The 23,049-nt window shown below is 39.7% G+C and overlaps 1 protein-coding gene across 1 annotated transcript; it reads left to right on the top strand.

The window, feature by feature from the left end:
• Positions 1–1,170: 1,170 nt before the first annotated feature.
• Positions 1,171–22,817, top strand: LOC138613380 (cyclic nucleotide-gated channel beta-1-like). Its single transcript, XM_069687043.1, has 38 exons — positions 1,171–1,187; positions 1,336–1,459; positions 3,105–3,126; positions 3,270–3,300; positions 3,409–3,534; positions 3,916–4,015; positions 4,957–4,981; positions 5,080–5,167; positions 5,257–5,363; positions 5,510–5,573; positions 6,273–6,348; positions 6,515–6,539; positions 8,349–8,652; positions 9,165–9,314; positions 11,206–11,273; positions 11,420–11,625; positions 12,064–12,094; positions 12,501–12,886; positions 13,047–13,248; positions 13,655–13,847; positions 13,975–13,989; positions 15,100–15,135; positions 15,346–15,444; positions 15,578–15,732; positions 16,385–16,615; positions 17,102–17,310; positions 17,654–17,704; positions 17,827–17,913; positions 18,447–18,511; positions 18,650–18,772; positions 19,015–19,156; positions 19,304–19,463; positions 19,553–19,650; positions 19,797–19,880; positions 20,005–20,123; positions 20,391–20,537; positions 20,717–20,915; positions 21,007–22,817. Exons 1-38 carry the CDS (start codon positions 1,171–1,173, stop codon positions 21,187–21,189), a joined length of 4,548 nt encoding a protein of 1,515 aa, XP_069543144.1. The 3' UTR covers positions 21,190–22,817.
• The last annotated feature ends 232 nt before the right edge of the window (positions 22,818–23,049 follow it).

The raw sequence follows: 23,049 nt of genomic DNA, 5'->3' as shown, positions 1-23,049 counted from the left end.
TGTTGATGTTAGCATTTAGCTTAGACCAACCGACCAACTCTGTGCCTATACTCTGCCTGTGTTGACTGTTAGCCATGTTTTTTAATGAAATCTTGTAAATTAAGCTGTAAAACAAGTGTAGTTGAGTAAAATGTATGGTAACATCCCATCTAATTGTCGAGGAGTGGAGAAGTAAAGTACCTCAAAATTCATCATGTTAGCACAGCCACTTTCTTTCTGTTCTGTCATTCCACAATTTACTTATTGACAAGTAACTGAAAAGACAATGGATAGTGCAAATCCTGAGGGGCTTTGGGCCACATTTCAAGTTAAAACAACCTATTTGTTAACCAGTTAGCTACCAAACAACAACAGCTAATGTTAGCACACAGCCATTTTCTAGCTAATTGTATTATTACCTAGGTGCTGGCTGAATGCTAACAGTAGTTATCAAATATATTGATTTCCGTTTGAAATATGGCTTGATGTCCCTCTGAATGTTTAGTGGCTAATTAATCTTGAAGCGTTAACGTGATAAGGATTTTTTTAAGATTTTCACATACAACCTAGAAGACAGCAGTGTACAGTATGTTGTCAGAGGAAAATGCCCAGTGTGAATATGGTCCTTTACATGTACAGTACTTTAGTCATTCTACTTAGTTATTTTCCAGAGAAACAGTTGGCTGCATTTACAAAGATAGAAGAAAATTTTATCAGTCATTTCTGAGTTGTGGTCTCGTTACGGCTGAAGGAACAAGTTAAGAAGTGGATCATTAGAGGTCTAGTCAGACCCCAGGCTAAGACTGACTAATAAGCTTTACTTTCCTCTGTCTCCTCCTGACTGTTATTCTGTCAAAAGGTAGACTGTACAAAGTTAGTAACAGGTAGGTCAGCCAGTGGGCCTGCGGCACTTATTGGGGATCATACTGTAAAGAGGATGTGGTAGGACACAAACCACTTATTACTAACTAAATTCCTCTTTAACTTGGATATAGTGAAAGAGAAAGTGATAACCTATCTCTTATTTGAGACAGGATAGGCCTACATAAAAAAAAATCCTGACTTTGGCAGAGAAGCAAAATTTTAAATTCACAAACAAACTAATGACTTTGCAAACATAATATGACATATAGACTACTTGGTGTGGACCCTGCACTATGTTGCTGCTGGAAAAAGGTGCAAATCCCTGCAATGGGTGGTCATGAAAGGTGAGATCACCCCTTATTACATATTTGCTGTCTTTCAGGTGGGCAAGTGATAATACTTGATAGGTTACGGGAATGATGTCTTGGAGATACTATTCTCTATCGTTAATCTGTGATGGCTCTTGGACAAGGATTGTTTCCTGACCTTCAGGTGGGGCTGGTTAATCCCGTTAGCTGCAGTCAGCCGCTCTGGCAATCTCAGCAGACCTGTGCTGGCCTCGCCGCACTCTGGATCTCTAAGCCAACGGCATGCAGAACCTCCTGTAGGCACTCAGGTAAGGAAAACACGTTTTATTGTTTCTGTTTAGAAGAAGGAAAACACAAGTTGGTTGGTAAAATGAATACATGAGAGTTGATGCATGTTGATGTGATTGGATGATCTTTACAACTTCTGATATGCTTTGTTGAAGTCTGCACTGCCAGGTTTTAGAGGCCTAAATGCACAAATCCTTCTTAATTTACAAACACTTAAAGTAAAATTCTATCTTTAGGATGTATTCCTCTGATTTCCGCTCTTTTGACTGCTAAGAATGGTCAAGTGTTACGAGGATACATCAGGTGTTGATCCAGGCCTTAAGCAGTAAGGAAGGCTGTATTTGAGGGGCAAAGCTGCACAATATAATCCAATGGGACTAACTTCAGATTAGATCAGGCAAGAGGACCCTCTGATCTCTGCTGATGGGCAAAGTGTGTCAAGAGTTACACACTGGGAACACAACAACAGCTTTAACAGCTTAAATGTGACATTATAATTACGGTGATGTGTTTTTTTTAGTTTGTTGTGTGACCGAATATCTTAGTTTCAAGTGAATAAAACAAGCAATAAAACAGAAATAGAAATACTGCATTCAATATAACTACTTGTGATTATGGTCCACTGAGATTTTGACTTGTAGAAATCAATGTATTTGACATGACAGCTAAGAGAGCTGTCCTGTTTGCTGCGGTTAGTTTGCGGTACATCTTGAGGTTAAGTGGTTCTTTTCTCTGTTGCTGATGGGGATGTCATGTGTATAATATACATATTTCAGAGTGGTTTTGTAAACCTCTATCTTGAACCAGGGTCCTGGCCAATTTACATTTTGTCCCCTGTAAATTAGTGACAGATTTCTACCTGTCTAACTGATTTAACTCTTTGCAACCTGTGGAGGCCGTCGGCAAAGCAGCTTATGGTTCACTGCTGCCTGGGTGAGGTTTTACCTCTGCCCCTTTGCCCTGTAGCCTCCTGTGACTTTTCACTTGTGTACATGAAGGACATGATCCTGATTTCTATCTCCTTAATAGTGGATTGAACCTGCAAATCTACACTGCATACTGCAAACACAATTTATTTAGTAATCAAAGATCCAACTTTACCTGACTGATAACTTCTCTTATGAAGCTAGTCACATTCCAGACACTGCATACCACTGTGGAGGTTTGTAAATGTGTCTGATGAGAAACTAAAGACAAGTCTGAATTTATGTGGTTAATAAAACCATGAAGCAAAATTTTGGGTCGGTTCAAAATTGTAGCCTGAGATAAAAACATAGCAGGCGAACGCACCACCATCAGACCTCATTAGCTTAGGTTAAGGGCTCTCTGTCTGACAGATGGAGAGCCGCTTTAATGAAGACACGAGGAAAGCATTATTTAGGAATTATCATCAGCAGTGTCTGCAATGTTTGATGAAGGGCTTTTGAGAGCCTAACTCTGTGTGTGTGTGTCTGGGTGTGTGTGCTCAACAGGATGTTTAACTGGGTGGTGAAAGTGGTCCCACAACTCCCTGAAGCTCCTGGGGCAGAGGAAAATGCAAAGACCCCCGCTGCTGTACGGAAACACACACACACACACACACACACACACACACCAGCACACTTACTGTGCACTTTCTGAGTGTTCTTCTCTAATTGTTTTCTCTCTCTTCCTCTGATCTTACAGTCGCACACCAAAAACAAAGAGGGTGAGGACTAATTTCACTTTGCTTTGTAGTATTTGTACCGCACATTTAACTATCTACAGTATGTATACATGAGTGTGTCTGTTTGTTTACATGTAAGAATACAAATAACCATAAGTATTTTTTGTGTTTGACTCATCCCACAGCAAAAAACACAGATGAGACATCAGAGGACAGGTAACGCTCTTTGCTCACTACTTTCTCTTTATGATTTAATAAGTGTGTGTGTGTGTGTGTGTTAGTGTTTGTGTGGATGTACTGACTGTATCTTCTCAAACTCTATAGCCAGACCCAGACAGGAGTTTTAGGCTGGCTGTCTAATGGGTTTGTCAGCTCCCTGCCTCAACCATCTGGCACCCCTGGACTCTCCAGGTCCAACTCTGATGCCATGGTGAGCAATGTCAAAGTCAGGTCAGGCCCACATCAGGTCTTCTACGTATTTTCTTACAGGAAATAAGTTAAGAATTCGACTTACAACAAGGCCAATATTTGCCTCCTTTTAAATGCCAGATGTCAACCAGTCATGTTACACTTCAAAGTGAAACTTCAGGGTGAATGTTTCGTCAAAGTCAAAGGAAGAAGACGTGTTAGACAAAGGACAACAATTGTCTTTACAGTAAACACGATTTACAGGCGACTGTTTGGCCTGTATTTTATTTCATTCTCTTTTCTTTTCTTGTATGGCGGCCACAAGTCGGGAGATACCAGAGAAAGGTACAGTATGGTAAAATAAGAGCGAGATGTAATGCTTATTCATTCTTAAAGGTAAATTCAGCTCTGTGTTTCTCTCAGGACTGGAGTGATTGGCTGGGTGTCTCAGGGTCTGACCAAGGTGTTGCCTCAGCCTGATGAAAAGTACAAAGAGATTGATGACAAGGAGGAGCACACTGAGGTGAGACTCATGTAAATCAATAGGCCTTATTTGAGTCTCATATACAGCACTTTTTTCTTCAGAAACCATCGCACAATAGGAGCACCATATTTTATGTTATCGAGTTATTGTTAATGTATCTATGAACAAATGGATGAAGCAAGTAGATAAGCCAAGCGACAGCAAGATAATCGGTCTTTGACACTTGACTCAAACAACTTAATGCTGTCACACAGGCTTTTATGACTAATCATGAGAAAGGATTAGGCTTACAAGACAAACCACAGGAGGCTCAGCCAGGTTAAAGCCCTCCATTAACTTCACTGCTGTCTCTTCATGTGACTGACAACCCTCTTACTGCACCTAGACGCCTCAGGGCTGCAGGGATAAACATCCAGACATCTCCACAGAAGAAAGCAGAGAAAATGTTTGAAATGTTTTTTGATTTCTGCAGGCATACCATGACCTAATTATTTCATGTCACTGTGAAATTGCCCAAAAATTAAAAAAAAAAATCAAAAATCAACTTCTAATTACATGCTTAAGAAAGAATATTAATGTATTGCATCTAATTAACTTTTGCACATAACAGCCCCACTTGCAGGACTTCTTAACCTTAACCTTTTGTCTACAGGCTGTACTAGGTGTTAGGACATAAAAGGGGCCCATATGCGAGACGTTTATTGCTCTGTTGAGACTCCATTTGTTGCCCACATGAGGACACACATGTTGCCCTTACTGTGTGGAACTGATGGATTAACAAGTAACAAAGCAGCATTAACCTCTGTGGTGCATACATTGACATAAAAACTATAAAAATGGAGACAATTAATCTCTGTTTTATTTTTATTAAAAATAGCACAATACTTCCCTAATGTGGTGCAAGAATAATGCATACCTATATGTGTATATCCATACTCTGTTGGCTTGACTTTAAACACATTTTCTCTCCTATATCCTAGGTGTATGAAGTAGAAACAATGCCAGGTATGTGACTTCATTTTTTATAAAAATATGGTTGGTTCAGTTGATTAAAATAATAGATTTAAGATGCTAGCTGCTCTATGATTGGTCTGTCTGTCCAGATTACGATCCCCTCCCACACATCCCTGTGGTGGAGATGCACTCAGATGATGAAGACGAGGTAGAGGATCTACCTAGATTTCCTCCCAAGTGAGTAGTGAATCAAAGGCACACAAACATCTTTACTGGTTAAAAAAAAATTACATGTGAAGGGCTGACCTCTCTCGTTTCTGCTGCAGCGTGGTGAACTGGATAAAGCAGATTGTCCCTCAACCTGCTATGCTGCCCCCTGGTGCCGTACCGATAGAACCATCAAACAAGTCGACCCGCTCCTCCCTGGACAAAAGTACTCACACACACACACAAACACACGCTTGTAGCCTCTCCTTGAAACCTCAAAGCCTTAAAACCTCCCTCACACTAAGAACATATTTTGCAATTTACTGGTGGATACTTTGTATACTGATATATATGTGTTTCTCTTCTTTCTAGTTTTGTCTCCTCCGCCTGAATCTCTCAGTGGAATCTCACTGGATACTGACAGCAAAGCCTCAGGGTACATTTTTATCCCTAACTTTTTAAGACAATGAGTCACTGTCTTTCCACGTGTTCCACAAGATAAAGGGATAAAAGGGACACTTGTTATGATCTCCATTGGAAAAAATAGGAAATTGGATAATTGGAACTTATCGTGTGTGAAGGTGTCTTTTCACAGCAGACATTTTGACGAGTCATACAAACGTAGTTGGATAAGCACAAGTGTTACTAGAAATTTTAACAATGGCTTTATTCTATTTAGATGTTACAGTAAGCCAGGGCAGTGTGACAGTGAGCAAGCATGCATAGTACACGGACCCTCAAACAGAAGCTAAATTAAACTCAGCCATCATTCATTTTACTTTTTACATTTAGGCTTTTTCTACATTTGCAAAATATATCTTATGTAATAGGAATATCTTATATTTCTGCTGTCTTTCCAATATCATAGCCATGTCTGGTTTTCGGTTGGGCTCACCAATGCTGATTAAAGCATAACCACATCCTGCAACATAATATAACCACTACTATCACTATCACGATGGATGTGCATGTTTTGGCCAAGCTTCATACATAAGGGTCTTAATTTGTCTTCAGTGCATCTATTCGATTACAGTTCATGGAATACTAAGATGTCTACACCAGCAGATTTTACTGATATTTACCTTCAAATTGCCTTTGGAAGGATGAAATGTATAACTTGTTGGACTTTTGACAGTGTGGTTGGCTGGTTCGTGTCCGGACTGGGCCTGAAGTTGCCTCAGCCTGCAGTTCCACCAAAAGATGAGCCTCAGGTAACTTTTGGGAATTAATCTTCTTTCTTCTCCTCTTTTTATCTTTCAACCTGTCAACCTTTCCTGTTATGCATTGTCACCGTAATTATTCTAGAAATGTATCCATAGCAATTTAACTTTTACCAAAGCCTCTCTTCATTTGTCTGTTTTCCTTTTTTTCTCCCAGGCTGCAGCTGACATCCTACAGAAAGGTGAGTTTGGCTTTATTTCACTTTAATAAGCTTTCCCCTAGCTGTAGAAAAGTCCTCTTCCTGAGTGCCACAAATTCACAGTTCAATCAAGTGGATCTTAAACACAATGTTAAGCTTACAACTAACAGAAAAACATCTCTTTGACAACAAGGGGTGTGTTTTATTCAAGTAAGTCATATTTCCCTTTGAATAACTAATCCGATCTGTGTAATATTTGGAGAGTATTGTATGTTTTTTTTCTTGAAGCACCCTCTTGTTTTTCCCCCCATAGTTTTTGAAGAGGTGTTTTGGTCGGACGGTCGGAGCCTAACTCAGTTCCTCTTCTCCTTCTGTTTCAGGGGGGAAGGCGCTGCGAGCCCCTTGAACAGCAGGAGGAGACGACTGGGGGACGCTCTGATTCCCACAAAGACAGACAGACACACAGGCAGACAGATACCAATAGAGCTATTGTACTGTTGGCAGCGCAACAGGCGCTACACAGCTCCGTACAGAAAGCAGGCAGCTGTAAAATACGACAAGAATATAGACAAATATTCAACTCACCTTGCTGTACTCAATACAGTTCCATATGAATGTATTACTACTTAAATACGAGCACTGATTTAATTAAAATATGTACTGTATATTATATAGCAAATAAGATGTATTTTTCTCTTGAGTCTATGTAATTTCAATTTGCACGTATTCTGTTTGACAGAAGCATTTAGTAAATGCCATTCATTTGAAATTCCTGTAGGCTTTGCTATGCAGTGAAGATTGCAAACACTTTTTACTTTATTGTGCTTTAACCTGCACTGGATATTCATGTTGCCATTTTCACATCCATAAAAAGAGATACAACAATGATGCACTGGTTATTAAATTTAACACGAACACTGGTTCTGTTTAGAAGCATTTCAACACAAGGTGTTCAATCTTTTGTTTCCAATTCACAAATATCTAGAAATAATAATTAACGGCAGCTATATTTGCTATTTATTCTGTAATTGCCTAAAAAGTAAAATATATATCTTTATTTATTCTTGATATCTAGAGGAAACTGTTATAAAGGTTTATTTTTCCATGTAAAGTATGAGTTTAGTTTGTTGATCATATCACAGTTGGTGTAAGCGTTTCAAAAGGTTAAGTCGAGGTTTAACAACATATGTAAAAGCACTACATGCTTTGTAAGGCCTATTTTGATCCACTTGATCTGTTTCTATAGCTTTGAACTGTGAACTGTGGCCTGGGGATGTGGTGTGGTGTTGTTTTAGAGGGTTTGACTCTTTTTAAAGAACCATACTTGCTCAAATTGATCTTGACTGTCATGCAGACAGGGTGTTAGAACATATAATAACATACTGTAATGTAATGAAACTGCAGGAGTAATAAAGATTCAGTCTGAAATCATTTATGTGGTCTTCTGGTCAATAACCTGCTTTATAAATATAATTTATGTCTGCAAGCGGAATTCACCATCTGGAACACATTCATTACATCCATGCACCCTCACACATCAAGATAAATTCAATATGGAAGCTGTATTTCATGTCTTCCTCCTATTTAACATTAAACAAACTGCAACAAGTGACATGTATAGAAGCTCAAACCATAGCGGTTTACCTGTATTATTAGTATTCCTCTCAGAAACCTTGTATAGCACATGCACTAGATTTATTAGTTCCGTCATAAAGAAATCTTTTGATGTGCATCCATTGTTTAAAGAAGCCCTTCATATACGAATGTCCATGACAAAATCCAATGTCAACTACATCTCTTTCTACGTCTCTTTCTCCTTACACACAAATCAACCGTCTCACCCCCTCATAGTTTCATCCAAACTCAAACCTGACATGGTACTAGAAGATGTGGATTCAGACCACGAGGACCAACAGAAAAGTGAAGATCATACCACAAACGAGAAGAGACATAGTCTCCAACAGTCAAATAACCAACAAGAAACAACACAGCAGACACAGTCCAATTTCAAAGCCATCCCACAACCACAACCATCAGAGACTGTGACAAAAATGACTCAAGAAGACGCTGAGACCCAGACCGGGCGCTGGACGCCATTCATTCAAAGCATCAAAAAGGAGGCTGAAGATGTGGCTATGGCTACCATGGAGGAACGGTAAGAGAGGTGGAGGTGGTCAGAGCTGCAATCCTTGGACATTTTAAATCACTTCAATTTGATGTACAGTATATACCCCTCATCACATCAAACAACTGAATAATTGCAAGTAAGATTTGAAAGCTATGTCACAATATGGATCCTGACTATCCAATAATTCCAGCCTAACCACTAACAAATACTGGAAACTTTAAAAACTGTCATTTTAAAATTCCCTCTCTTTATAAAAAACATAAAAAATGTAAGCTGTATTTAGCCTTACTATGAGTCCTGTCTATGTACTTTGTTTTAAGAGCCATCTGAAAAAACTTAATTGGCTGGACAAGACATAACAGATATACACAGTGGTCGAAGGATTAATTTACCTGGTTTGGGGTGGGGCCAGATTTTGTATGGGATCTAAATTCTTAACAATAGGGAAAAAGACTTGTTACATCCAAAATTTTTATTAACCACATTAGTAACATTTACTGCAGAGCACAATAACATTGATGTGTCCCGTCCCTCTTCAGTCTGCTGTTGGAGCGCATGGAGATGGCCCGGATGGCTGAAGAGGTGGCCAGGCAGACAGCTGAGATGGCCATTAGACAGATGGCCAGTGAGGGGCAGTCCATCAAGCTCTCACTGGGGAGTCAAGAACTGCTGGAGGAGCCTGAAGTCGAGTAAGACCTTGTGCTCAATTAGAGAGATAAATTGTGTGTTTTTGGCAATGGTAGATATGTGATACTGCGTGTTCACCATGACCAGGCTGCCAGTGCCACCAGAAGAGGAGAGTGAAGAGGAACATATTAAAGTATCAGAGTAAGAATGCAAATAAAACATACTTTGTAGGACCCTTAGTCCTCTTAGTTTTCAACCAATGATTTATATCATACTGCTATTTTGCCTTTTCCACATCTTAGAGCTTTTTATATTGATTTGTTTTTGTAAGCTGGGTTCTTAGCTATGCAGGTGATATCTACTTTAAATATTCAGTTTCTTATTGTGCCCTTTCTATTTAATCAATGTAGTGGAGTAAAACCATAATACTCCATACTAAAATGTAGAGGAGTAGAAGTGGAAGTCTATAAAGTAGCATGAAATAGGAAAACACAAGTTAAGTTCGTAATATTGTGCCTAGGTACAGCTTTCGTAAATTTACTAGGCTATAGTTTATTTCCATTACTGGAAACACCCAAAGCCACATTATCCCCAGGTCCACAACCATGCGAATGCAGTGCCAAGTCTCACACTGGTCCCAAATCCCGTGGGTTCTCGTTATGTGATCTTTGCCGCGCGCTGCCTCAGCATCACACACAGCAACCATAGCTTCCCTTGGCAACAGCTACCCCAACCCGCCCCCTTCCCCCTCTCAACGGTTCCCCCGGTAACACTGTGCACCTGCTGCTGCTGCTGTTTCACGTCTGGAGTCGCAGAGAAAATGATGGACGGAGGTGTGATGAAATATTTTCCCGGTTGTTTTTCTAAAATTTCTAAAATCTCCTGATCTTCTGTACACGACCCCACCGCCGAGTTCGTGAGACTTGTCATGTGTCGATGCTCGGGACTTTTAACGGTTAACGCACGTGAATATTGACAGAGAAAGTGAGTAACGTCAACTTGTGATAACATCGTGATTTGGTAGTAAAACGACTCAATATATGTTATTAAATGAGATCTGACCTTTTTTTAAACCCATAACTTTATTCCTGTCATGATATTCACAGACAATTAGCGTTATGTTAGCGTTTGTTATGTAAGCCTGCCTGTTGTTGGACACCAATTCAGCCGTTTTTATGCTAACAACAAAAAGGAAACACTTTGTACTATCGTTAGCTAACACTGACTAAAGTAATTTCCCCACATTTACAGTAATGTGTCTGATGTGTCTAGAGTATAGACCTTTGTTTTCAGTGTATTCAGGCCTATATTCAATTTTTTAAATAAATTATCTGTTACAAGTGTTATTCTAGTGGACTGTGCACAATTTATAAAATAATGTTGCCGACATGCATTTGCCTGCTTTGGAGACATCAATTCACTACGTCGTGTAATCCAAATATAAGTATAAATGTGTGCTGCTTAAGGTAGTGCTTTAAAAATTTAATTTACCCTCATAAAAGATCTAAATTATTCTTATGCTATTTCTGTAATGTTCAGCTACAACAGGTCTTGAAGCTTGATTATATTATTACCTGTATGATGGTTATGTTTATGCTATCTTTAATGTGTTTCTAACCCATACAAATGAAGCCAAACAATAATTTCAGGGTTAAAACAATATTTAAGAGTCTACACAATTAGATACTAAGCCTTTTATTTACATCAGAATATGTTTGTGTTTCTATATATTTAATATGCCATCTGAAATTGCATGAAAAATACAATGTAAATTCTGTTTCAAGGTAGGTTATAGCATGTCTGTCCTAACTGTAGAACTCTTTTAATACCAATAACTGTTTTTTAATGGATAATATTACATCAAGTCCACTGGACAGTGAAACAATTCAACATACTGCAAATAAGCTTGATACTTTAATTGTTCAACAAATCTTTCCCCTGTCTGTCCTGCAGGGAGGAACAGAGCCTTGCTGAGGAAGAACAGGAGGAAGAGTATGACGAGCCTGCCATCAGGGAACTAGGTACATAGGTTCTTAAACTCCTGCATCGTATTCATCTCAGAATGTTTCTATAACATCAATATCAATTTTCCTTTATCAACATCTGACAGATGTATGTTCACGACTGTTGAGAATTAAAATATTTTACCTCACGAATACAAATCTAGAGCCACAAGAGGAAGTAGAGCCACAGCCAGCCTCCCCCTCTCCACCTCCAAGTCCTGAACCAGTGAAGACCACTGAGCCAAAGCCTGAACCAGAACCAGAAACCAAGACCAAGGAAGCCAATTCAGAAGCTGGGCCTATAACCAAGCAGCCACAGAAGGCAAAAGAAGACGGTCAAAGCCCTGATTCTGACAAAGCAAGTGAAAAAGTAATGTCAACATGATTAACGTGATGTTTGTCTGTGACTGTTAGGCATGACTAAGGTTATTTGGCCTTCTGCTTTTCTTGACTTAATCATTTGCATTTATATGGATCTTTACTTTTTCAGTCTCCTTTCTCCCTACTTGCTTCTTCTTGCTTTCTTTTTTTTGTTTGTTTCCTTTCTTTCCTTTGTTGTCTTAATTTAAGTGCTCTCCTTTCCTTCTTCCTTTCTTGTAGCCATTAATAATTTTCTCTTACTCACAACATATCTCATTCTTATCAAATCATTTTTAGCCAAGGAAGGACAGAAGAAGAATTTAAATCATTTGAACATGTAGTGTCAGGCTTTTTCCTGACGTTTCCACATACAGTATGTCATATTGCATCCTTACTGATGCTTACCACTCTCTGGCCATTCTTTCATGTGCTTTATGTTTCTTTGTAGGAAGAAGAAGCTGCTGGGGACGGCTGTGGTGGTATGTACTTGTCTTACTTTCTATCTTTTTTTTCTACAGGAAAGTCTTCTAAAGCTGTTGTATAACTGCTCTAATTAGCAGTTTCATCCTGCATGCTTGATTGGCGGGTTGTCTTGTGTTGATGTCACATGCTGCTGACTGACTATTTCATGCTTGTCTACTTTAAGACAATAACAACTATGTTTTCATTGTTGTACCCTTATACCTCTAAGAGTGGCCTCAGTCAACCTCACACTGTTACTGTACATGCTGACTGTAGGTCATAATCATTATCCATTTTCCTCTCTAGAAGAAGTCTGACATTGTTATTCATGCTGCCCACATTGCTGTTTGACTGTGTACTGAATCCATGTATCACCTTGCTTATATTCTGCCTTAACTGTGAATCTGCCTGTCTCCTCTGTAGCTCCAGTCAGCTGTGATGCATTTAAGAGCTGCCTGATGCGCATTCCTCACACCTCCGAGTGCCTCGGCAACATCAACGCATACTTCAAAGAGAACGGCATTTCTCCTCCTAAAGTACCCTCCATGCCTGAGTTACCCAAACAACTTTCTGACGTGACCAAGTACTTACCCCGCCTACCCTCTTTACCCCCTGAATTGCGACAAGAGTTATCCCAGATCAGACTCACGCAGGTCCCCCGAAATATTGCCCTCACTCTGACTGAGCTCTTGCCCAAGAACTCTGAGGGTTCAACTGGTCCCAGTCTGGCCGGTCTTTCCGAGAGCCTTTCGAACATTCCGCAGAAGATCTCCCAGTTCCCCACCCGGACACAGCAGTACTTCCTCAACGTCCGGAACCGCCTTAACAGCCTCATGCCTCAAGATGCCTAAGAAACAACAACAACAACAACAACAACAGCAAAAACAGAAGCAAGACAAAAATCTGCAAGATGTTGAGCTAAACCGGCTTGTCCGACACTCCCCTCTCCCTCCTCCTCACCATCCTCAGCTCAGGTCCCGCTCTCCTTCCCCATCCTCGCCCAATGGTAGTGCCCTCGAATTGCCCAATGTGCCATCATACCCACGCCTGCCACCAATTGTCAGCCCCCCATCAAAGCAGCTTAACTCACCATCCCGCCAACTATCGGGTCTCTCTAACCCGGCGTTCTTCATTGAAGATGACTCAGAAGTTTCAGCAATAAGACCTGCAGGTAAATGGTCAGCAGTGGAAAGTCTGTTTTAGAGATTCCACACCTGAACTCACTCTGAACTCTGAAAACAGTTTATGTGATTTATAGTTAGAAAAAAAAAAAATTTAGGAACTATTTTAAGAGTAGTATACAAGTATACAAGAGGAGGCAGCATACAGACTGTGACACTTTTTGTGTGTAATAAAGTAAACAGAAGTGTGGACCATGAGCCAGAGTAGCCAGGCTGAGTGGTTTTCCAGTCCTCTCAGCTATCAGGCCCCTCTTATACAGTACTTGCCTTTGCTCGTAATTGTGACCTGCTTTGCCCATTTTAGTGCAGCTCTATTCGTCCCAATGTCAACACATTCACACTATTTGTGATGCTCTTCATTAATCTATAAACATTTTGTACTTTCCATCTCTCCAGAGAGCTCTAGCCTCAGCCTTCGTCCAGCCGTTAACGTAGAGGATGTCGACTCAGACCATGAAAAACGACGGGAAGGAGGAGCAGGGGGAGGAGGAGGGGAGAAACAGAGCAATATCCCTAAAATCCTCATCCCCCAGGACCCCAAACTTACAACCCTCACTGTCCCTGTCACCCCTTCTGGAGGTCGACAAAGGTGAGACTTTCTCTCATAGTTTATTTATTCTTTGAGATATTGTGATGCTGAGTCTAGGTACTCCAGGTAATCTTGGTGTGCATAACAATGTTTTGAATCTTTTTCTCTCCCCCCCTTTCATCTACAGCAAAGGAGATAAAGAGTAAGCAACTGTTAGTTGTTTGAGTTTTAGTACTTTTAATTTTCTGTCAACATAACTGTACTTTTCTCTCTTGTAAAACACCACATATGCATTAGAGCCTGACCGATATGGGATTCTTCAGACTGATACAAATACCAATTTAAGAGAGAAAAAAATCTTTGAAAAACAACATGGTAACTTAAATGTTTAAACTGAAATGAAAGTAGACCTTCCATGTGGAATTTGCTTCGATTTTGCACCAATATGACAATGAAAAGGTAGTCAGAAGGCTGCTTTATTAAACAAATTAAATATACCAATATACTACACTTAAAAATAGAATATGTTACTTAATAATGCATTGTTGACCAATTTTAATGTGAACAAGAGTCTGCTCAGTGTTGATGCTCTGCTCCATGTCTTTATAACATTGAAACATAACACGCTTGGCAATATATTTAAATTAGGCCCATATTGTGGGCCCTTATATACAAAGCTATTTGCAGTCCTGTTAAAGCATCTCAGGTAAGAGAAATTCCCATATTGTTTGGGGTCTGATGTATATGTGATGTTTTACTGGAGAAATGTAGAACTGCTGTTTGAAAGAGATCTACTGCCCTCTACTGTCTGCTGTGCACTCACAGTTGGTAGAAGCATCATAGTCTGTCTTCATTTCAGTGTCCTGGGGAAACCAGGTGTATTCCTTAGAAAATCTGAAATATCATTCTCTTTAGTCCCAAGTTTTATGACATATTTTCTGCAAATGAAAGTCAATAAGACACACAGCAAACCAGCACACAGACAGTTTAATAACATGAATCTTTGTGGAGCTAAAAGTTCTTTGGAGGACATTTAGTATTTTTGTTTTGTGCTTTTCTGTTTGAGGGTACTGCTCACTTTTGCTGCATGGCTTTCACTGATTTATTTGCTTTTGGCTTCTGCATGGATCTTCTCATAGCATTGTAAAAATCAATAAAGTGATGACTCACAATCTTGCACTTGCATCATCACTTTGTCACCTAACTGTAAAGTATGATGAATTAAACTTATTTTCGCTCTTTTCTCTGATTGATATCATCTTTCTATTTAACAAACTCACTTCAAACCTGACTCTGACCAAACCCACAACAGTAGTGGACGGAATCGAAGGACTATCTGGACAAAGATGTAAGTATATTGTATTCAACAATTATTTAAGTATTTGAATTAGTGTTTTAGTCAAAACTGTCCGTATAATTAATTTTATTCTGTTTTATTTTGATAATTACAAATGACACGATCTACTTTAAAGCCACATAACAGTGGATTTGTATCTAACTAAGGCTAAAGTGTCCTAAAGTTTAACCAGTCACGTGTCTGTGTCTGCTTTCTTAACAGTAGGACGCTGCACTCTCAAAGTGAAGATGATGATGAAGAAGCCAGCATCCCTGTCAGAGCCTGGCCCAGCCAGTCCAGCCTGCACAGCACAGATGACATGTGAGCACTTTTCAAACACACTCACACAAACACCAAATGAAGGTAGAAGAAAGTGTGAGACAAGTCATTGAAGTGCTGAAATGTAGTAATGTAAGGGCAGTCACAATGTCATTTTATTTCTGATTTTTCCCAGACTGAAAGAACGTCCAGCGTCTTCAGCCAGTCAGACCAGCACAGTGGTCAACGAGCGTCTTCAGGAGCTGGTCAGGATATTTAAAGAGAGAACGGAGAAAGCAAAGGAGAAACTCATCGACCCTGACAGCTCAGATGAAGACAGCAACATCCCCTGTGAGTCTTATTTTCTGTCTTTTACCTTCACGCACGCACTTGGCTGGTCTTCAAGGGACATAAAGCCCTAATGCATCCATAAATACTAGGGATGCACCGATACCAGTATCGGGTATCGGGCGGTATCAGAGCTTAAGTACTCGTACTCATACTTCTGCGCCGAGTACCGTATCCGAATACCACTTTACGGCTTGACGTTAGCCTCCCGTTAGTTAAGCAGGTAGGTGTTAAAAGTGTTAAAATGTCAGCAACAGTTGCAGTTGCATAATTAGGTCTATTTACTTTGTTACAGTCAGAAAGTGAGGGACATCTGATGAAAATGTGAAAATGAAAAATATAAAAGTAAAACAAGTAAGAAATATATAGGCAGAAGGCAGGCTTAGATTGTAGCAGCTGTGTGTTATATTTTAGCTCAAGGTAAAAAAAAGCCTGCCTTTTTGTAAGCCGAGTAACGTAACTTGTTTGTACTTAGTCCTCTCTAATTGGGTCATTAAAGATAAACCTTCTTCTTTGCTTATCCTCTTTCATGCACTGACACAACATGCTGCAGGCCTGGTTTATAAACCAAAAGCATATATGGACCTATCTTCACAAAATCTTCCTCATGTGTTCGTCTGACCTTTTGCTCTCTTCCTATCTCACCTCCATGCAGCTCCTCCTCAGGCTCCAGCTCCTCAGCCTGCTCCTGGTGGTCAGGCAATGGACGGGGGAGAAAAGGAGGCACACGCAGGTCCCTCAGGAGCAGGAGAACGAGGAGGGTGTGGTGGAGTGGAGGTTGGGGCAGAGGAAGAGCAGTCACAGCGCTGCTGCGAGGTGAAAGCTCCTCGCTGGATACAAGCCTGTGTGCACTACCGCTTCCCTGCCAGCATCGACCCTTTCACCAGTGAGCACCCAGCTGAATACACAACATGCTGCATCAGAAATGAATGTGTAATCTGGAGCGTCTTTATTTTTCAGCCGCATAGTTGTAAATACTTTTCTAAAATGACAGATTAACGTTGGCTAAATAAGAAACACATTTTTTAAATCTTATTCCATAAAATAACTGAACACTCACTGAAACTTATTTTTTTTAAATGCAAATGCAATTATTGATTAATGAGAGGTTTTGGTAAAGGTGAATCTATTGTACTGTCCTGTTACAATACAGACACCTGTCTCTGAATCATCTGGTATAAATGCTTTTTCCTTTCATTTGTTTCACATTCATACAGACTTATTAAGCAAATGCAAATTCTGCTTTATAATACAGATTAGATCCTGCTTATTTGTCATGCTCTTTTCACCCTCAGTTTTTATTGTCTAATTTCCTAATTTTCTCCATCTGTCTCTCACTTCCTCCATCCTCTTATCTTTGTCTCTCTCTCAGATCTCATGTATGTGCTGTGGATGTTATTGGTCTCTGTGGCGTGGAACTGGAATGTGTGGTTCATCCCAGTGCGCTGGGCCTTCCCCTATCAGACTCCAGACAATATTTACTACTGGCTGCTGACTGACTACCTGTGTGATCTTATTTACATCCTGGACATCACCATCTTCCAGCCGCGCCTGCAGTTTGTTCGCGGGGGAGACATAGTGGTGAGTGGGACACTGCCAGACTTTACTTTAACTAAGCGGCATCTTATAGTGGGACACAGGAAGTTATATCGTGAACAAAAAATAGATAAAACTAGTTATAAACATCTCAGGTCTTCTTGATTAAATGTTATGATGTACACTACCAGTCAAAAGTTTGGACACATTTTCTCATACAAGTGAATGGGAAAGTGTGTCCAAACTTTTGGTAGTGTATATTCAGTAACAGTTTTTGCACACAAATGGATTTATTATAGCAGCCCACTTTTTTAAGTAAAATGTCAGTTTAAGAATCAACCTACCAGGATCAGTGCTTATTTTTACATTTGTTTTGGTTTAATTTCAGAGTGACAAAAAAGAGATGAGAAAGAATTACATGAAAACCAAACGCTTCAAAGTAAGTAACTCAAGCAAACAACAGTCCTTTTTTCAGTGTCTGCTTTTCTGGCTTTTTGACATTAATGTTAAATGAATCATCAAAGCATTTCAGTCAGTTATATTTTAACTTCCTGTTTTCAGTTTGATGTTGCCAGCCTCGTACCCCTGGAGATCTTCTATTTTAAAACTGGCATCAACCCTCTGCTCCGTCTACCCCGGCTGCTGAAGGTGAGCTTTTTGTTTTCACTCAACCAAACATTGTAGCCTGTTAGAACATCAGCATGCTTGGATTACCTCCGGGTACTCCAGTCCAAAGACATGCCCCTTTCACATGCTCCGTTCGTTGTCTGGTACCCCACCTCTTGCCCAATGACAGCTGGGATAGGCTCCAGCCCCCCACAACCCTGAACAGGATAAGCAGTATAGATAATGGATGGATGGAAGTCATGGACAGATTTATAAAACTCTGTGTGGAATTTTTCAGTCACACCAGATCAAGAATATGTACATAGCAGTGACAGTGACTAATACTGCTAAAATACCCTTGCTTGCTTTTAATGAGGAAGGTGTATCAAATATACTGAGCTGAATTACAATTACAATTACAATCAAACACAGTCAGTATGTCAGTATGTACGTTAGAATAACAAGGAATATAATTTATTTTGGCTCTACATTTCCATTCTTACAAATCAGATGGCAGTTATTTTAGACATTGATTCTTCAAATGTTTAATAGCAAATATTTTTCTGCTTCGCCAGATCAACTCCTTCTTTGAGTTCAACGAGCGTCTGGAAGCCATCTTGACCAAAGCCTACATCTACAGGTCAGCTGCAACCTGGTGTTTCTTACTGTGCTGCTCAGAATTTTCTGTCTTCTCAGTCTCTCTGTCTTCTTCTAACTTTGTCCTCCTAGTTTTAACTTCAGTGTTCAGTTTCTGAAAGTTTACCCCTCTGTCTCTCAGGGTGATCCGCACCACCACCTATCTTCTTTACTGTCTCCACTGTAATGCCTGTCTGTACTACTGGGGCTCTGCCTTCACAGGACTCGGATCAACTAAGTGGGTGTACAATGGCGAGGGTAACAGGTGAGGGGGATAATCACACATAAAGTGATGGCTTATTTTTGTGCAGAAGATTAGGAGAGTAGTTTAAAGGTGACTGATTGGTGCACAGATGTTATAACATGTAAAGAAAAGGTCACTCTGCCCTGCTGCGTCTTTTGACATTGTTTATCTAATTTATTTTAAAATCCAGCCCAATGTGTTTATTTGAAGCAATTTTCTTATTCTGCCTCTTTCCAATGCTTCATGTCTTTGTCTCTGTTCAGTTACATCCGCTGTTACTACTTCGCGGTGAAAACCCTGATCACCATTGGTGGTCTGCCAGACCCCACCACCTTGTTTGAGATTGTCTTCCAACTCATCAACTACTTTGTTGGAGTCTTTGCCTTCTCTATCATGATTGGACAGGTATGTAGATATAATGTGGACATTTTTACTTTCCACATTCATTATATTTAACAACAATAAAAAAACCACAAATACATTGTAAATCTCTTTGTGCAAAGATGGGTTAAATAAAAAATAAAAAACCTTTTTTGCTCATGTGTCTCTCAGATGCGTGATGTGGTTGGTGCAGCCACAGCAGGTCAGACCTACTACCGCACATGTATGGACAACACTATCAAATACATGTCCTCCTATCGTATCCCCAAAGATGTCCAGAACCGAGTCAAAACCTGGTACAACTACACCTGGCAATCACAAGGCATGCTGGGTAAGGAGAGCATTATGTGTTGATGTTCATATGTATCTTACACATCTGACCTTTCAGACATACCTGACCTCTTATTGTCTGCCTTTCAGATGAGCAGGAGCTACTTACTCAGCTGCCAGATAAAATGCGTCTGGACATTGCTATAGACGTCAACTACTCCATCGTCAGCAAAGTCCAACTTTTTCAGGTTGGTCAACCTATAAAACACATGAAAAAAAATATCAAGATATACTTGATAGAGAAATTCTAATATATTGTGATAATAAATAGATGATATTCGAAAACATTTCATGCAGAAAGCTAGACATTGTTTTTTTTCCTCTCCTTTTACAGGGTTGTGACAGACAGATGATCTTTGACATGCTGAAAAGCCTTCGCTCTGTTGTCTACCTGCCTGGGGATTATGTCTGCAAAAAGGTACCTACTGCATGCTTACCTGCCTGTGTTTAGTTTGTAAGAGACAACTTCTTTCAGTTGTACCATTTGTATTGCTCTGTCGCTCTCATCATCTGTCTCTGCCTCTATCTTCTGTCTTGTTCAGGGCGAAGTGGGTCGGGAGATGTACATCATAAAGGCAGGGGAGGTGCAGGTTGTTGGAGGACCAGATGGGAAGACTGTGTTTGTCACTCTCAGAGCAGGATCAGTCTTTGGAGAGATCAGGTAAAGACATTTTAAGAGGTGGTCGTTTAATGAAAAATGTTGTAAATGCATTACATATTTATCCGTTTTGACTTTAGTATCTAAGAAGCCAACTCTTAAAGCTGGAAAAAATTATTAGTTATTTTTCAGGTTGGTTTTAAATCTTTTCCACATTTTATTTTGCATGAAATCCCCAAAATCTTACATGAAGTATTTCAATTATCCACTGCTTCACTGAACTTGAAAAAATGTAATCTCATTGTCAACTCATTTATCTCTGTTTGGCAGTTTGCTTGCAGTGGGCGGGGGTAACAGGCGCACAGCAAATGTAATCGCCCATGGCTTTGCCAATCTCTTCATCCTGGACAAGAAAGACCTGAATGAGATCCTGGTCCACTATCCTGAGTCCAAGAAACTGCTCCGCAAGAAGGCCAGGTTAAACATCAGCAGCAATACTTACTGCAATCTTCAAACCACAACAGCAATTACTGCATCACTTTGCTGTCAGCTTTTTATATGTCCTGAAAAATGGATTTAGACAAGGGCTTTGATGCTTTTGGATGTCATTAATTATCACACAAGTCTGATAGAAGTGTTCACTGTCTCACACACAGGAAAATGCTTACTAAGGGAAAGAAACCTGAGCCCAAAGAAGAGGCGAAGGATCCCCCTCAGGTCCCGGCAGCCCACGTTAGGCCGGAGACGCCCAAACTGTTGAAAGCAGCTCTGGAGATGACCGAGAGATCGTCCGGACTCAAAGGAGCTCTGGCTAAAGTCAAAGAGAAGACCAACAAGTCCAGTATCTCATTACAGGTAAGTATACACAAAACCTGAGCTGACCAAAAAATAAACACATGCAGGGTCTTCTTTATACAGGTGGTTCATCTCTTCTCTTCTCTTCCAGCCCTCCATCTCCTCCTCTCTCCCTCCACCATCTCCCACCTCCAGCTCCGGACCTGACAGAGACGTTGACACGCCATCACCCGTTTCTGCTAGCTCCGCCACATTTCGATCTGCTTCCTGCTGCCACAACAACAACCCTGTGATGCCCCACTCTGAATCACAGAGCCACGGTGAGACAGAGTAAATGCCCGTGGTGGAGAGGAGAGGAGGGATTTAGGGTGAGAAAAGGAAAGGAAAGAAGTGATAATTCTCTAACAGACAAGGAAAAGGAGAAGAACAAAAAGAAAAAAGGTGGCAGCTGCAAGAGAGCAAAGGTGGCAGCAACTAAAAAGAGAGGAAAAATTGGAGCAATCAAATGGTAATAAAAATAGATAAATATTTAATGCTGAATATATTTCCTAGAAATCTACAGAATGGAGGAATGAACGGGAGAAGAGGTGTTGTAAATGAACATGTACAAAAACTGTCTTGATGTCAGCCTGATGTGCTGAAATTTGAAGTTTGCAAAACTATCAAGGTAGTGCTGTAGCCTACCCTCACACATTAAACTCCATTTTGTACATTATATTCTCACAGCCCGCTATTAACATTATGTTGTGCAATTGAAATGTCATGCACTGGGTTTCATCTCTATTTTCCCTGTGTTTCAAGCTGGTACACTGGAGAGTACATCTCCTGATTCTCTTGTTTCTATTCTCCCCACTGCGTTCATCTGTACTAATCTTAACATACGATCATCTAATGTAGGAGCAAGCCATTTATCGCCTGGTATCCACTTCAGAATTCAAGCCTAATCCTAATCTACACTGAGTTAACACTGTAGTTATGATGAAGATTGAATTCTGTGTGTGGTGGCATACTGAAGCCATAACAGTTAACTCAGTCAGTTGTACTAAATTTAACTTCTTTCTAAAAACTACAAAATGTTTTTGCTGTTGTTGTCTGCTTACTGTTTACAGATTAATTTGTAAACTTGAATTTGCCTTATGTGTTTTGTCCTTTACCTTTGTGTTGTGCTGGTGTGAGTAGCTTGCACTGCTGATGTTTTTACAATTTGTTTTAAAAAACTGTTCGGGCCGAGTACAGTTGTCTTTACGATTGTAGAAACATCATCCATACTAACATCACAAGATATGATACAGACAAATCAATGTAAAGTCATCTCAGATTATTCAATATGGATTGTCAGTCTGTCTTTTACCATCTTTACTTTAAGCATAACAAGCTCAAAGTTCATCCAGCCTCTTATTACCTCAAAACTGGATTATAAATGCTATTACATGCTTTTTAATATGTCACTAATCACTAATACATTTACCCACTACTACATGTGGTACACTTTACATCACTTTACATTAACATCTTGCAACACATTAACATTGTTATGTTTGTTTTGTACAATAATGTAAATATATTAGTTTTTAAAAATGTAGATAAATCACGTTTTCAGGTAAAGTCACTGTATTTCTCTGCAGTGTCATAACGTGTAAATGCAGTCTAAAAATGGAAAATGTTTAATTTGTTCTGTAAATGTGTTCAGAATTTAGTTGTGATGTAAGAATAAGCATTTTTGTATAGATGGTTTAATTATTGATACAGCCTCGGAAGACGGGGCCACAAACCAGCTAACCATACTGCCAGACAATCTGTAGAAAGGATTATTAATGTATTTCTTTACTAACTGTGAGTGTGTGTGTGAATGTATGTGCGCTTTTGCTGTGAGAGGAAAGGTGAGTGCTTAAAAAGGACTCAAAAAACTGTGTAAAAGTTTGTTTATAATCTTGATTTTTGTCACTGATGTAGCTTTGTCTTTTTGTGAGTTTTGTTTAAATAAATAACTGCTTTCAGCATTCTTTGTTTAGATTTTTACGTGTGACCTGCAGAAGTGGCTACTATAGATAAATCTACTTCTATATTTATGGTGGTTACAGGTATCCAGCAATGTTTTTTGTTTAGTTATAAGATTAATATATTTATTAATAAATATTCATAGCAACTTTCCACCGGTATCTTTCAGTGGGAAAATAATGACGGGAAACATAAA

Source organism: Semicossyphus pulcher, unplaced genomic scaffold (assembly GCF_022749685.1).
Source record: "Semicossyphus pulcher isolate SPU_LCO1_2020_fin unplaced genomic scaffold, fSemPul1.0.p SCAF_8, whole genome shotgun sequence".
Lineage (NCBI taxonomy): Eukaryota > Metazoa > Chordata > Actinopteri > Labriformes > Labridae > Semicossyphus > Semicossyphus pulcher.
Note: the sequence above shows the minus strand (reverse complement) of the source record. Positions and strands in the feature narration are given on the sequence as shown.